At 38.8% G+C, this 14866-nt stretch overlaps 1 protein-coding gene and 1 pseudogene across 1 annotated transcript; both read right to left on the reverse strand.

The window, feature by feature from the left end:
• Window positions 1-5160: 5160 nt before the first annotated feature.
• Window positions 5161-8410, reverse strand: LOC132170138 (uncharacterized; annotated as a pseudogene).
• Window positions 8411-10079: 1669 nt separating this feature from the next.
• On the reverse strand, window positions 10080-13851 carry LOC132170139 (uncharacterized). Its single transcript, XM_059581039.2, has 5 exons — window positions 13320-13851; window positions 13078-13227; window positions 12772-12912; window positions 11203-11741; window positions 10080-10739 (listed from the first exon to the last, which is right to left on the reverse strand). Exons 1-5 carry the CDS (start codon window positions 13849-13851, stop codon window positions 10080-10082), a joined length of 2022 nt encoding a protein of 673 aa, XP_059437022.2.
• Window positions 13852-14866: the final 1015 nt, after the last annotated feature.

A 14866-nucleotide genomic window follows, 5' to 3' on the forward strand; every position in this document is an offset into this window, starting at 1 on the left:
AAATATTTACCCATTCAACTTGCTGTTTTCTTGTTCACCACAATCCTACCCTGCATCAGTTGGTATCAGAGCTCAGTCACTTTCCATGAATGGGGAGAAGCAACCGCTTTGCAGACATGAACGAGGTGTACGTGCACACGAAGACAACATGTAAGGAACAACCGGCGATTCGTTTGAGGCACATGAGTGGTGGACCAAACAATTGTCGTCGCCAACCAAGACCGCAATTCTTGGAGGCGGAAGGCAAACCTATCGCTGAACTTTGGCAACACACGGAGGATCAATTCAGGGCTATGAGGGATCAAATTGAAGACCTCACTACCCAATTATCCTACTTGTGTGGTCAACATGGGAACGGATCTAGAAACCCGTTTGTGGAGCGTCGAATGCATGGACGTCAGCACCTTGCGTAAGCTCATGCCAATCGGCGGGTAAGTAGATTCGAACTCAAAATTTTGAAATTCGATGGGGATCTAGAATCAGACGAATTTCTGGATTGGGTGTTGGCCGTTGAAGAAATTCTTGATTTCAAAGGGGTGCCCGACGATCGACGAGTTTCTTTAGTCGCAACCAAATTCCGGGGAAAAGCAGGGGCATGGTGGCAGCAATTGAAGCAATCTCGAGGGCGGCAAGGCAAGACGAAGATCAACAAGTGGGAGAAACTGTTGAAGCATATGAGGCCAGCCTTTTTACCCTATAATTATACTCGAACCATGTATCAAAAGCTGCAAAACTTGAGCGAAGGGTCAAAGTCCGTGGACGAATACACGGAAGAATTTTACAAGTATCGAACACGTGTTGATCTAGCTGAAACTGACGATCAATTAGTGTCACGATACATTGGGGGTTTACATCACCAAATTCAAGACTCGTTAAACCTCTTTGACTCAAAGAATGTGTCGGAAGCCCATCAAAGAGCACTCTTGCTTGAGAAAACGGCCTCACGAGGGTCCTATGGAATTTTTGGCCGTGGAACCGGGGGAAGCACAAACCGATCAAGCGGGCCATTCACGGCTTGAAGCCCCACGCAAACCCCAACTCAAAACCGGATCACATCCACAACGGGTCCATCCAACCGAGGGGCAACTACGAGTGGCCCTAAATGCTTTCAATGTGGTGAATCGGGCCATCGAATGTCGGATTGTCGAAAATGGGACAAATACGGTAAGGGTTTACTTATTGAGTCAGGAGATGCCTTCGATGAATAAGGTGAGGATGAGGAGTATGACACCACTGTTGAGGACCATGGGAACGATGACGGAGAATTTGTATCCGAAGATGATGGTCCTCTTTTGATGATACGACGAATATGCTTAACACCTCTTAAGGAGGAAGGTGACGATGGGCAGCGCGACAATCTTTTTCACTCCACATGCACTATAGGGGGAAAAGTATGAAAACTTATCATCGATGAAGGCAGTTGTGAAAACGTGGTGGTGGAAGAAGCGGCCCGAAAATTAGCCCTTGAAATAGAAAAACATCCTACACTATACCGCTTGGAGTGGCTCAAGAAGGGAAACGAGGTAATAGTATCCAAATGTTGCCTTGTAACTTTTTCAATTGGATCAAAATATAAAGACAAAACTTAGTGTGACGTGGTGGCCATAGATGCATGCCACTTATTGCTAGGAAGGCCTTGGCAATATGATAGGAATGCTCATCATGATGGAAGGAAGAACACCTATAGTATTTTGGTTGATAATGTAAAACTCACTCTTTTGCCTAATCCGGGAGACAAACCTAAACCTTCTAAAGGGGTGGGCCAAAATCTCTTCGCTAAGAGGGAATTCATTAAGGAGATGCGTGATTCCAATCAAGTATTTGTCCTAGTTGGGAAGGAATGCACTCCCACGGAGGAGGAGGTCCCGGTTGCAATCAAGGGATTAGTGAAGGAGTTTGCCGATGTGTTCCCGAAAGAATTACCCGAAGAGCTGCCGCCTCTTTGCTACATTCAACACCAAATTGACTTGGTGCCCGGTTCTAATCTCCCCAACCGACCGCACTACCTTATGAGTCCCAAGGAACATGAAGAGCTACGCCGACAAGTGGAAGGGTTATTAACCAAGGGACATATCCGGGAAAGCTTGAGCTCATGTGCAGTTCCAGCTTTGCTTACACCTAAGAAAGATGGATCATGGAGAATGTGTGTCGATAGCCGCGCCATCAATAAGATCACAGTAAGGTATATATTTCCTATTCTTAGATTAGATGACTTACTAGATCAATTGAATGGGGTAACAATATTTACAAAGTTAGACTTGAAGAGTGGGTACCATCAAATTTGGGTACGGGTTGGTGACGAATAGAAGACCGCGTTCAAGACACATGAAGGACTCTACGAATGGTTAGTAATGCCGTTTGGCTTATCTAATGCCCCTAGTACCTTTATGAGAGTTATGAATCAGGCATTCCGCCCATTCATTGGAAAGTTTGTAGTCGTCTACTTCGACGATATCCTCATATATAGCTCTACCATTGAAGAGCACCTTCAATATATATGTTAGGTACTAAGTGTCTTACGGAAGGAGAAATTTTACGCAGCCCCGGCAAAATGCAATTTCATGACGGAATCCGTTCTTTTTCTTGGGTATGTGGTGTCCAAGGACGGGGTAGCGGTGGATGAGTCAAAGATAGCAGCAGTTCGGGATTGGCCTCTCCCCACTACACTACATGAGGTCCGCAGTTTTCATGGGTTAGTATCTTTTTATCGGCGCTTTATTTACAACTTTAGTACCATATTAGCACCGATTACAGATTGCATGAAGGCGGGTAGATTCTCGTGGAGTGAAACAGCCACCACTGCCTTCGAGTTGATCAAGGTCAAATTGACCACCGCTCCCTTACTAGTCTTTCTAGATTTCGACATACCTTTTGAGTTGCATTGTGATGCATCAAAAGTAGGCATTGGAGCGGTACTCAGCCAAAAAGGCAAACCGGTGGCCTATTTCAGTGAGAAGTTAAAGTGCGCCCAACTCAATTATAGCACTTATAATATTGAGTTCTACGCATTAGTACAAGCATTGAAACATTGGAGCTCATACCTCGCCTACAATAACGTCATTTTGTACTCGGACCATGAAGCACTTAAACACCTCAGCAGTCAAGATAAACTGTCATCTCGGCATGCTAAATGGCTTGTCCAACAATTCAACTTCACAATCAAGCACAAGTTCGGAGCATTGAACAAAGTGGCAGATGCCCTCAGCCGGAAATCATCACTATTAGTCACCATGAAAACAGAGGTACTCGGTTTTGAATTATTAAAAAATTATTTGTCTAGTGACCCATTTTTTGGTCCTATTATTGAGGAGGTGTCATCGGGCTAGCGAAGAGACTTCAATTTGTGTAATGGGTTCCTATTTAAAGGTACCCAATTATGCATTCCTAAAGGTAGTCTAAGGTTGAAAATCATCCATGAGCGCCATTATGAAGGTCACATGGGAATGGATAAAACATTACAACTGGTGGCGGACCAGTTCTATTGGCCAAGTATGCGGAAAGAAGTAGACAAATTTGTGAAGAGCTGCAGAATATGTCAAGTGTCCAAGGGGTCGGCTACTAATGCAGGGTTATATATGCCCCTTCCTATTCCGGAAGGGCCATGGACCAACGTGAGCATGGACTTCGTGCTAGGCTTACCTAAAACCCAAAAAGGTAATGATTCAATCTTTGTTGTTGTTGATAGATTTTAAAAAATGGTGCATTTCATTACGTGCAAGAAGACCGCCGATGCGGTGAATGTCATCCAATTGTATTTCAGAGAGGTCTACCGCCTCCATGGCCTGCCATTGTCTATCGTATCCGACCGCGACACAAGGTTTCTTAGCCACTTCTGGCGCTGTTTGTGGAGATTATCCCATACTAAACTTGATTTCAGCAGTACATATCATCCACAGACGGACGGACAAACAGAGGTCGTTAACCGATCATTGGGAGCCCTACTTCGAAGCTTGGTGAGGGAGAATATCAAATCATGGGATCAAAAATTGTTCCAAGCCGAGTTCGCCTACAACCGTTCCACTAACCGGAGTACTGGCCTTAGCCCATTTACCATCATTTATGGGAGTAATCCTCGTGCCCCACTGGATTTAGAACCTCTTCCTGATTTGAAGCGACCGCATGCTACAGCTGAGGACTTAATAGCTCAGATACACGCAGGTCACAAGTTCACCATTCAGAATTTACAGCAATCTACCGCAAAGTATAAGGAGGATGCGGATAAAAAGTGCCGTGCCATTGAGTTCGAGGAAGGGGATTTTGTGTAGGCTGGGTTAACTAAAGATAGGTTTTTTGTTGGCGAGTATAACAAGTTGGCTGCCCGCAAGATTGGTTCGGTAGAGATTATAGAGAAGATCAATTCAAATGCTTATCGGTTGAACCTACCTAGTCATATCAAGACATCTGACGTTTTCAATGTCAAACACCTTGTACCATTCACCGGTGATTCACCGAATGACGATCCGAATTCGAGGTCGAATTCTGTCCAACCTGGGGAGAATGATGCAGATATAGTTTAGAACGGCTTATCTTATCTTATCTTTTAGTCTTTTATTAAGTTTCTTTGTTAGTCATTTATTCTATCTTATCTTTCAGCATTTATTTGAATTAGGTTTCTTTGTTAGTATTTTATTTGGTTTAGTTGTCTTTCGTAGACTTCTAAATTAATTTTATTTCATTGTTATTTTAGAATTAGGAGTCTTGAGCTATAAATAGATGCTTATAGCCTTTAACAATTCAGTTCTCATTGTTTGTTTTGTTTATCAATAAAGATTACTCAGAGTTTGAGTCTCTTCATTGTTTTCCTTAAAGCATAGATAGTCTCTATTGTTTAAGAAGATTTCTTTGATTCTTGTGATAGTCTCACAATCTTAAAAATATTTACCCCTTCAACTTGCTGTTTTTTTGTTCACCACAATCCTACGCTGCATCACATATTAAGCATGCAAGCTCATACAGAATGTGATGATAACGCATCTGTTACATTTTCTTTTTGATGATGAGAACTAGAGGTACACCATTATGTAACAAAATCACAACCACCCCCCCCCCCCCCCCCCCCCAAAAAAAAAAAAAAAATCATGAAAGTAGTTATTGCTTCTTGCTAGCTAACCTGTGAGTTACACGAAACTCTCAGATCAAATCTCAATAAATCATGCCCTTTCAGCCCTTGAAGAAACGAGGAAGGAGTTTCAGGATAGGAACCCTCTTCAATATTTTCTTCAAAAGGGAATGCACACCTCTGGTGAATGCAATGTACAAGGGGAACTGCATAAGCGCAAACATAGCAACGGGAAGGAATGCAGCAGTGTAAATCAGACTCGAAGTCCATCTTCTCTTCTCTAGTCAAGGAGAGCTCGCAAGGGAGACCACGTCCATGACGGTGAAGAACAAGAAGAATGGACTGTTAAGGAAATGTGGTTGGCCACTGTCATCGTTGCCTCCCGGGACAGTGTAGGCAGCCGCAAAAACAATAGTGGCAATGAGAACGGAGACCGCAGAGCACGACTGCGAGGTCTCCTTTGTCCACCTTTGGGCCCTCTTGAGAAGGTCAGCGTGATTCAATTTGAAGAGCTCATCTGCAGTCTTATTGTCATTGTTGCGGTGAATGACATACTGATTGGGAATTATCTTTTGCACACGCTGCATGCGTGGTCACAATGTATAAGAATATGAAATTTTGCCATGCATGTGTTAAAAAACAAAATACGATATCATCTTAGATATATCATAATAAATTATTAGTTATCTCATACATTAAAAAGAAAAAAGAATGATGAATTTAATAATTAATTACCTTAAGCCATTTCAACTCCTCCTGCAATTGGAGTGCAGGACCAGCTCTGGTTCCTCCATCATAGTCCTTCATGTCTGCAACGTGATGCAAAATAGTGTAGCCTCTCTTATCGATCCTTGAAACCAACCTACGGTCCATTATTATTTTCATATTCTATACACGACGAAAGATTTCCCTTTGACGGTGGCCAATGGCCACATGCAATATGTTTTCCTCATCCTGACTAACGTGCTCAATTGCTTGAGGATGCACTTCAAGTATCTCATCAAATATTTCTTGTATTCCTTTGCTTGCCGCAATAAGCAATGGGGTGTAAGGTTCCCGATTTCTCTCACATCGTTCTTCCTCCCCTCCTCCTTTGATGGATGATTGCTCCCCTTTTTTTGATCCTTCGCCTCCTTTGCCTTCTTCTACCCCGCCAACAACATCATCGCCGGCCAAAGAGTCTGCTCTCCCCAAGAAAATCGTCTTTTCTTGTGCTTTAAAACTGTCTGCCCACGTAGTGTCCATTTTCACTAGCATTTTGGTCAGATTTAGAGCTGATGCATGCGTTCTCTTCATCTTCCAAATTCTGTCGATACTCGGCCATTCTGTCCATTGTATATCATGCATGTGTGTGTGTGAGATATATATATAACAACTTCAATTCGACCTAACTTGTAAATCGTTTCTCTTTATATATATTTAGAAAAAATATTATGTTGAGCAACATCATATTTAGGGATTGGAAAGGAGGAAAATCATGAGGTCGAACCTTTAGCTAGACGCCTCCATATAGCACAATGTAATCTTGAAATTGCTGCAGTTTTGTGTAAATTACATGGTTAGATGATATTTCTAATAGTACACAAATGAGGAATATATATAAGAATAAGTGATGAGGGGAAGTTATAATTATATAAATCAAGGTAAATAAACATTAAAAAACTAAACCCTATGGAATGGTAATCCATTCCGCATGTGCATCCGTTAGCACTTGGTGGTTCCATTTTTTTGAGTCATTTTTCAGTATAGTCACGCTAATTAAGAAGAGTTATGTGTACAATCCTAGGTTCTAAATTGTTAGAATATTAATCAAATGATTTAATTCACTATTTTCTTTCCACTTAAGGTTTTAAAATAAGTGCCGATGAGAACATAATCTTTAATTTGAATCATGACTTTACAATTTATTCTTTATTTTAGTTAAATATTTTAACTATTGGGTCTCACTTTTTAAAGAGAAGTTTCAGCATGCATATGTAGAAGTGTTATAATATTAGTTAAATAATTAAATTGATAATTTCCAATCAATTTTTAGATAAGTGACAATATAACGTAAAGAGTGGGCCATTGCATAACAGAAAATATGACGAGTGAATGTTAGAAATGAATCCCTTATATTACCAGATTGATTTTTTTTTGATTGGCCAAGGTTTCTGCTACCTTGGCCGTTCTCCAAATCTTCCATAAATTGACTTGATAGTGTTAGATCAGTTTCATCGTCATCATCGTTGTCGTCGTCATAATGATAATGGGAAGGAAGCCCTGTAGTGTTTAATTAAGTTAATCATGTTATTATGTTGGAGAGTTAAAGCTTATATATATAATAATTAATGAAATTATACTGATAAAATATTGATTAAATTATTAATTTTTTTTTAAAAAAATTAAAATTTTAAAACAAATAATAATTTAACACGCACACAATTATAATGTGATCGATGATAGATCTCGTTGTGGACACATACACTTATAAAGCAGAGTCTCCATTTTTCCCATGCGACATGAACTCCTGAAAGCATGCAGATGGCATTTTCGCTAGCAGGTGAAGACATGTCGTGTCATATGCTCCCTTTTTTGGTCCAAGTGCCTTGTCCTTTCTTAGTAACCAAGCGGCGGTTTCTGCATCGAAAAGATAAGGGATGGCTAAGCATGTTCTATTTGACATTAAGCACAACAAAGTAGATTAGGTTAAACTTTATAGTTTTATATTAGTTATATTTTAGCTAATAATATCAAGTAATTAAGAGAGAGATCGAGAGAGAGACCGAAGTGTTGGCCGATGACAGCAATATGGAGAATGGACATGTTGTCATTCCTGTGGAAGTGATCACGTATATTATCCTCGACATATGCAGCCAAAAATTTGGCCATTTTGAAATGGCCAATGGCAACAGCCCTATACAGCGGGGTTTCCCCAAGTTGGTTGCGACACTCGAGCAGCTCTCTGAGATGGGCCATATTGTTTCCACTGACTTTGTCAAGCCCATAAATCCCATGGAGTTTACGAATCAAGATCTTTGCTGATTCAACTTTGTCGGTGGCGGCTACCTCGTGAAGAATAGTGTTACCGTGAATGTTCTTCTTCGACAAGGTTTCGAATACCCTGTCGTTCGGTACGAGACTAAGTAGACGTGTAAGCAGTTCTGTGAATTCACTATATGCTGCGATATGAAATGCAGTGTCCCTGTCCACCGTCAGATAATCAAAGAGGTGGCTGGGATATTTCTCGTAGAACTTCGCCATGCCCAGCCAGTTTCCCTTCAAGACAGCCTGGTAAGGCATCTTCGGCTGTTGAAAGGTCGCCAAACTGACCGCCTCTTCATCTTTCTCAATCTCCAACTCCCTCCCCATCTCTCTGATTTCTCTCTCTTCTTCTCTTTCACAGTGTCTTTGTGAGATTAATGCTGTACGTGTTTCTTAGACAGCGCGCGATCTGTCAAGTGAGAGTAGAAACGAATCTTTTTATATATGCTTAGTTTTTGAATATACTTTGCTTCATGAACTAATAAAGTCAGCCTGGTAAGGCATCTTTGGCTGTTGAAAGGTCGCCAAACTGACCGCCTCTTCATCTTTCTCAATCTCCAACTCCCTCCCCATCTCTCTGATTTCTCTCTCTTCTTCTCTTTCATAGTGTCTTTGTGAGATTAATGCTGTACGTGTTTCTTAGACAGCGCGCGATCTGTCAAGTGAGAATAGAAACGAATCTTTTTATATATGCTTAGTTTTTGAATATACTTTGCTTCATGAACTAATAAAGTCAGGCGCTAAAAGTATAAATTAAATAAAGACTAAATTTGATGCTCTAGCTTTTGCACGGAAAATGCACGCTCAAAACCTTTGTTCTAGGATTTTTGTAAGGGAAGATTGCTACGAATATAGTGTTTTTGGGTCTTCACAATACACGTGTTGTTAAATTAAGATTCAGAATAAGCTTCTTTCTCTCTCAAGGATAGCTATTACTGTCTCGTGAGTCGTGTGAAACTTTTTTTTTTTTTTGTCAAAATTATTATAAACATATATGTATAGTTTTATTTGGAATTTTTTTATCTTCATGAAAGACGGTAAAAAGAGTCATATATATATATATATATATATATATATATATATATATATATATATTAACCGAATCACTCTAAAAGTGCTTTAATATTGCGACATGTGACATGAACCCTTTTTATTTTAATGCTGAATCAATTTTTTAAGGCATAATTTGTGAACCGATTTTTTAAGAGTGAACTAGTTTTTACTTAAAAAATCAGTCATTAAATTAGCATAGTTAATGGCATTTAATTATATTTCAAGAGTTTTCCATATATAAATTATTTTATAAGTTAAGTATTATCAATGCCCAAATTAAATAAGGAAACAAATAATACAAATCAAATCATATATCATATATAATAGCCAAAACCTTCTTTGAAGTGCCTTCAAATCGCGACATGTGGTGTGAACTCTTTTTTTTAAAGACTAAACCGATTTTTTAACTTATTATTTTAAAAAGTGAACAGTTAAAAATTAAAACATATTCATATTTTTGTTCTATCTCTCTCAACGTCTCTCTCTCTCTTTTATTTTTTTATTTTATTTTTTCTAGTCTTTCACTCTCATTCCATGACTTTGCAAGTTGCCAAGTTTAATGCGTGCACCTTAAAATAAAAAATAAAAAAAATAAAAAGAAGCTTAATGCGTGCACAGGCGTCGAAGCCCCACAGCTCTACCTAAGTAAAATTTAATCTCGAGGAGACTTGTGAATATTTAGTCTTAATTGGTTGAAGGTAAGCAAGAAAGCCAGAGATGCAATCAATATGGATTCCCCAATAGTTTTACTCAAAGTAAATACGTTGATGTGAAGTTCATAATGGGAGCTAAAAATACACAATTATTTAATAAAATCCAAAATTGAAAAAAAAAAAAAATGTTAAACCCATGTCCAAATTTCCAATATCACGAAAAAAGTTATTGCTTCAATTGCAGGCAGGCTGACCTGTGGGTAACACAAAACTCTCTCACTAATCGTATCTTAACGTACATGTCTTGTGGTTACCAGCCTTAAAAAAAAAGGAATGGAAGTCCTGCGAAGAGCCTTCTTCATAATTTTCTTGGAAAGGGAATGCATATTACTGGAGAGTGCAACATACAAGGGGAATTGCATAAGCACAAAGATGGAGACGGGAAGCAATACAGCAATATTAATGAGAGTGACAGTCAAAGCTTTCTTTTCGAAATGATTGATGAGAAAAATGGTGGCCGTGAAAGAAAGCATGGTGGTTGTCATGGAGAGGAAGAGTAAGGTGAAACCAATCATGAGCTTCCGAGGGAGAGATTCGAGGAAATTTTCTTGCTTAAATGGAGATGTGAGGATGGAGAGGAACATTACAACGTAAGTCAAGGAGCCCGCAAGGGAGACAACGTCCATGATGGTGAAGAACAAGAAGAAGGGAGAATTAAGGAAAACTGGATGACCCTGCTGATCGTTACCTCCTGGGACGGTCAAAGCAGCCGTGAAAACAACAGTGGCGACAAGGATTGCGATCGCAGAGCACGAATGAGAGGTCTCCTTTATCCACCTTTCCGCCTTCTCGAGAAGCTTGGCATGTTGCTCTTTGAAGAGCTCGTCTGCAGTCTTTCCGGCATTGTTGCGGTGCATGACATAATGGGAGGGAACTATCTTTCGCACACGCTGCGTGGGGACATTGTATAAGATTAATGAGTTCCCTCAACATTGTACAAACCGCTGGGAAATGTTATATGTTCAGAAGAAACAAATAGAGTAATGCTACGTATATAGTACATCCCATCACATTTGTAGTTAAGGCTATTAAACTCTAAATTATTCTTAAAAAATATAAAAAAAAAACCATAAAAAAGAAAAAAGAAAAGTAGAAAGATGAACAAGCCACCCCTTAATTTTGAGGTGGAGGTTTGGCCACCTCTTTACCGGTGTGGGGGTGGTTCGTCGGACTAGTCAACCCTACAATTTTTAAAAGTAATTTATGTAGTTCAAGTTAAAAAAAAAAAAAAAATGTTATGTATATTAATGGATTTGGTAGCTTAAAATAGGTGGCAGATGGAAGAGGCAAATGTCATCACCTGTTTAAACGGAGCCTAAGAGAAAGTAAACATGTAAGAGGGAGCTTAATTACCTCGAACCATTGCAACTCCTCCTGCAATTGGAGTGCAGGACCAGCGCGAGTCCCTCCATTATAGTTCTTCATGTCTGCAGCGTGATGCAATATGGTGTAGCCTCGCTTATCAATCAATGAAAACAACCGATGTTCCATTACCCCCTTCATCATCTTTAGACGGCGGAAGATTTCTCTTTGACGGTGGCAAATGGCCGCAACAACTATAGTTACCTCGTCCTTACTAATGTGCTCAATTGCTTGAGGATGCGCATCAAGTATCTCGTCAAATATTTCTACTATTCCTTCGCTCGCCGCAATAAGCAATGGGGTGTCAAGTGTTTGATCTCCTCCTCCTCCTCCTCCTTTATTGGCGCCTCCTTCTGTGGAGTTGGATTCCTCGTCCAAAGAGTCTGATCCTTTCCCCAAGGAAATGGGCCTGTCTTTTACTTTTAAACTGTTTGCCCATGTAGTATCCATCTTCGCTAGCAACTTGGTGAGTTCAAGAGCTGATTCATGCTTTCTCTTCGCCTTCCATATTTCATCGATAGCCGGCCATTCTGTCATATATATACACGTTTATGAGAGAGACGTAGTTATTTTCTCAACCACAGCAGCTACTTCAGCCACAATGATTTGTATTTTCTTCTACATATAGAGTTATGAAAATCAATGAATCTAAACATTTATATATATTTATATTCAGAAATGTGTTTGATGTTATTCTCTTCTACATTTTTTTTATTCATTTTTTTAGCAAATTTACCATTAAATTTGTGCATGCATGGAGATGAACAAGAGATATACTAGAGAATGAAAGCAAACATTTCTTTAATATAAATGATTGAATGGCCGGCTATTGATGAAATATGTAAAGATTAGCTATTATTGTTCTATATATATTTAATTCGTACCGTTCTTACCTTTTTTTTCCTATTAAATTGCAATAGTAACTTAGTTATGTATGATCAACCAAATCATTCCCTTTCATAGGTTAAATCCAAGGCGTCTCTTATACGAGAAAGAAAAGTATCATGGGTCACCTCTAAACTATAATTTTGAGATCCACTTTTGTATGAAAAAGAAAGTGCATGTTAACCTTGGAGTGGGGGTAATCGCCCCACAGGGAGTCCACCGACTCACTTGACTTTGGAACGAATTTGAGTTCTCTTACTCATTTGTCACCCTAAGATAGCATTAATATCTACAAGTTATTGGTGTTGTAGTGGAGCTAGAAAAGTTAAAAAAATAGATGAACAGTGCGTGAAAGACTCATGCGCCTCGTTCATTAAATATATATACATATAAGAAAAATGAGGTCGTATACCTTTTGCTAGGCCCCTCCACATAGCATAGTATATTCTTGAAATTGCTGCAAAAATTATGTAAAATTACATGATCATTACAAAAATATTTCTGCCAGACTACAAATGAGGAAGAGTAATACCATACAAATATTTCATAAATATCTTATAAAATTGACGTGAGCAGATCTAATAACCTTTAAATTAATCATATTAAATTAAAATTAAAGATATTGTTCTTTAATTTTAGCTTTTGTAAGATGTTTGCATGTATTTATAACATTACCTGGTGGATGTTTGTTTGATTGGCGGAGGCTACTGGTATCCTGGCTGCCTCTCTCCAAATCTTCCTTTTGACTTGATGTTTTTTGAACTTCATTACTATTTTCAACATCATCATCGTCATCATCCAGATGGGCAGGAAGGCCTGCACTAAGAATGTTTTTAAATTACTAATTACATTTTTATAGGGTGTTTAAAGCATAACATGAACGCTTTGTTTAAAGTAAATGAATCCAAACACAAATGCATGTAATTAATGCTGTTGTGAAAGGCGCGCACATAACATAAGATAAGAGTTGTAGAGACATACAATAATAGAGAAGTCTCTTTACTTTTCCCATGTTGCATGAACTCCTGAAAGCAGAAGGCATTTTCGCTAGCAGGTGAAGACATGTCATGCCGTTGATTTCCTTTCTTGTTCCGAGTGTCTTGTCCTTTCCTAGTAACCAAATGGCGGTTTCTGCAAAAAATCATAAAGACCATAATTAAAAAAACATGCCGTTAATTTTGAAGTTATATGTTTGCATGAGAGAAAGCAAGAGAGAGAGAGACCAAAGTGTTGGCCTAACACAGCAGCATGGAGAATGGACATGCTGTCATGTCTATGGAAGTGGGGACCTATATCCCCATTAACTAATTCAGCCAAAAATTTGGCCATTTTTGTCTGACCAAGGGCAGCTGCTCTAAACAGCGGGGTTTCTCCAAGTTGATTACGATCCTCGAGTATCTTGTTCAGCTCGGGCAAATTTTTTCCAGAGAGTTTAGTGATCAAGAGTTCCGCTGATGCAACATTGTTGGTGGAGGCGACCTCGTGAAAAACATTGTTATGGTGATCGCTCTTCTTAGATATGGCAAGAGATATCTCGGATGGTAGTAGGAGACCAAGCAAATGCTGAAGCAGTTCTGTTCCTTCACTATTATATCCTGCAATATGAAGCGCAGTGAGTCCGTCGATCGTCAGAGGCCGAACGACATGCTCAGGGTGTTTGTCGTAGAAGCTCTTCATGGCCTCCCAGTCTCCATTCAAAGCTGCCTGATAAGGCTTCTTCAAACCTGAAAAGGTACTCAAGTATTCACTGGCCATCTCTCTCTTTCTCTCTGACAATACCGTGTTTTATGGACTGTTACAGGTCAAGAGGAAGGAAAATTCTCTCTTCCTCTCTCACTCTCAAGATGTGTAATCGGTCAAAAGGGTGGAAAGTTTTCAAGACTAAATTAATTAGATGCTATTTTGCTCGGAAATTGTATGATTTAAACCTTAAAACATGAAGCCAGACTTTTTGGAATCTTATTTTGGGTCTTCGCATGTACGTACGTGTAAAATGATGTTGATGTGCATGGACCGGCCGGCTTAATTTCTCTCTTTCACACATACAACCATTTCTTCCGTTTTTGCTTTTTTGTGTAACGACTAGATCTATACGTACGCGGTACCGGTACGCCTCAATTTCTCATAAAGATCTTGTGGGACTTTGTGTTGCTAGCCTTTTGGACTAATTCCTTGCTATTCACATTAAAATTACTTTTTGTGAGTTCGTTTAATATCCAACAATTGCTCAACAACCGCATAATAAGTGAAAGATATTGGTTACCTCTAAAAAATGAAATATATTGTGGTCCAGTACTAGAAAAGTTAATTTGGACCTAGTCAGATCTCATATCTTCTGAACATGAAAATATCGTGGTATAGTAGGAGAGCATGATCGATCAAATAGTACATGAGTAATGCCATTTACCACACGTATTTTTTATTTTATTTTACTGACGTAATACTTTTATTAAAAAAAAAATTCTAGAACTAATTAGTAATACTATATTCAATAAAATTAAATAAAAATATGATATATAGCATTTTTCATAGTACATATATTTACGTAGAAATAATATTATATCATACCAATATCTTATAAGTATTTTACAATGCTGATAGTACATGCAATTTGTCCTTAATTTATTTTTTTAACAATGACCGATTTAAGAGTAAATTGACATTATTATGTCAATATAATGAGATACTATATATATAGCATTACTCGATCTTTACATATATGAAGGGCTTGAATAGAGCTAGGTTATAGATTGCCGAATGTTTGGATTAT

The sequence above is a fragment of the Corylus avellana genome, chromosome 1, assembly GCF_965113065.1.
Source record: "Corylus avellana chromosome 1, dhCorAvel1.hap1.2, whole genome shotgun sequence".
NCBI lineage: Eukaryota > Viridiplantae > Streptophyta > Magnoliopsida > Fagales > Betulaceae > Corylus > Corylus avellana.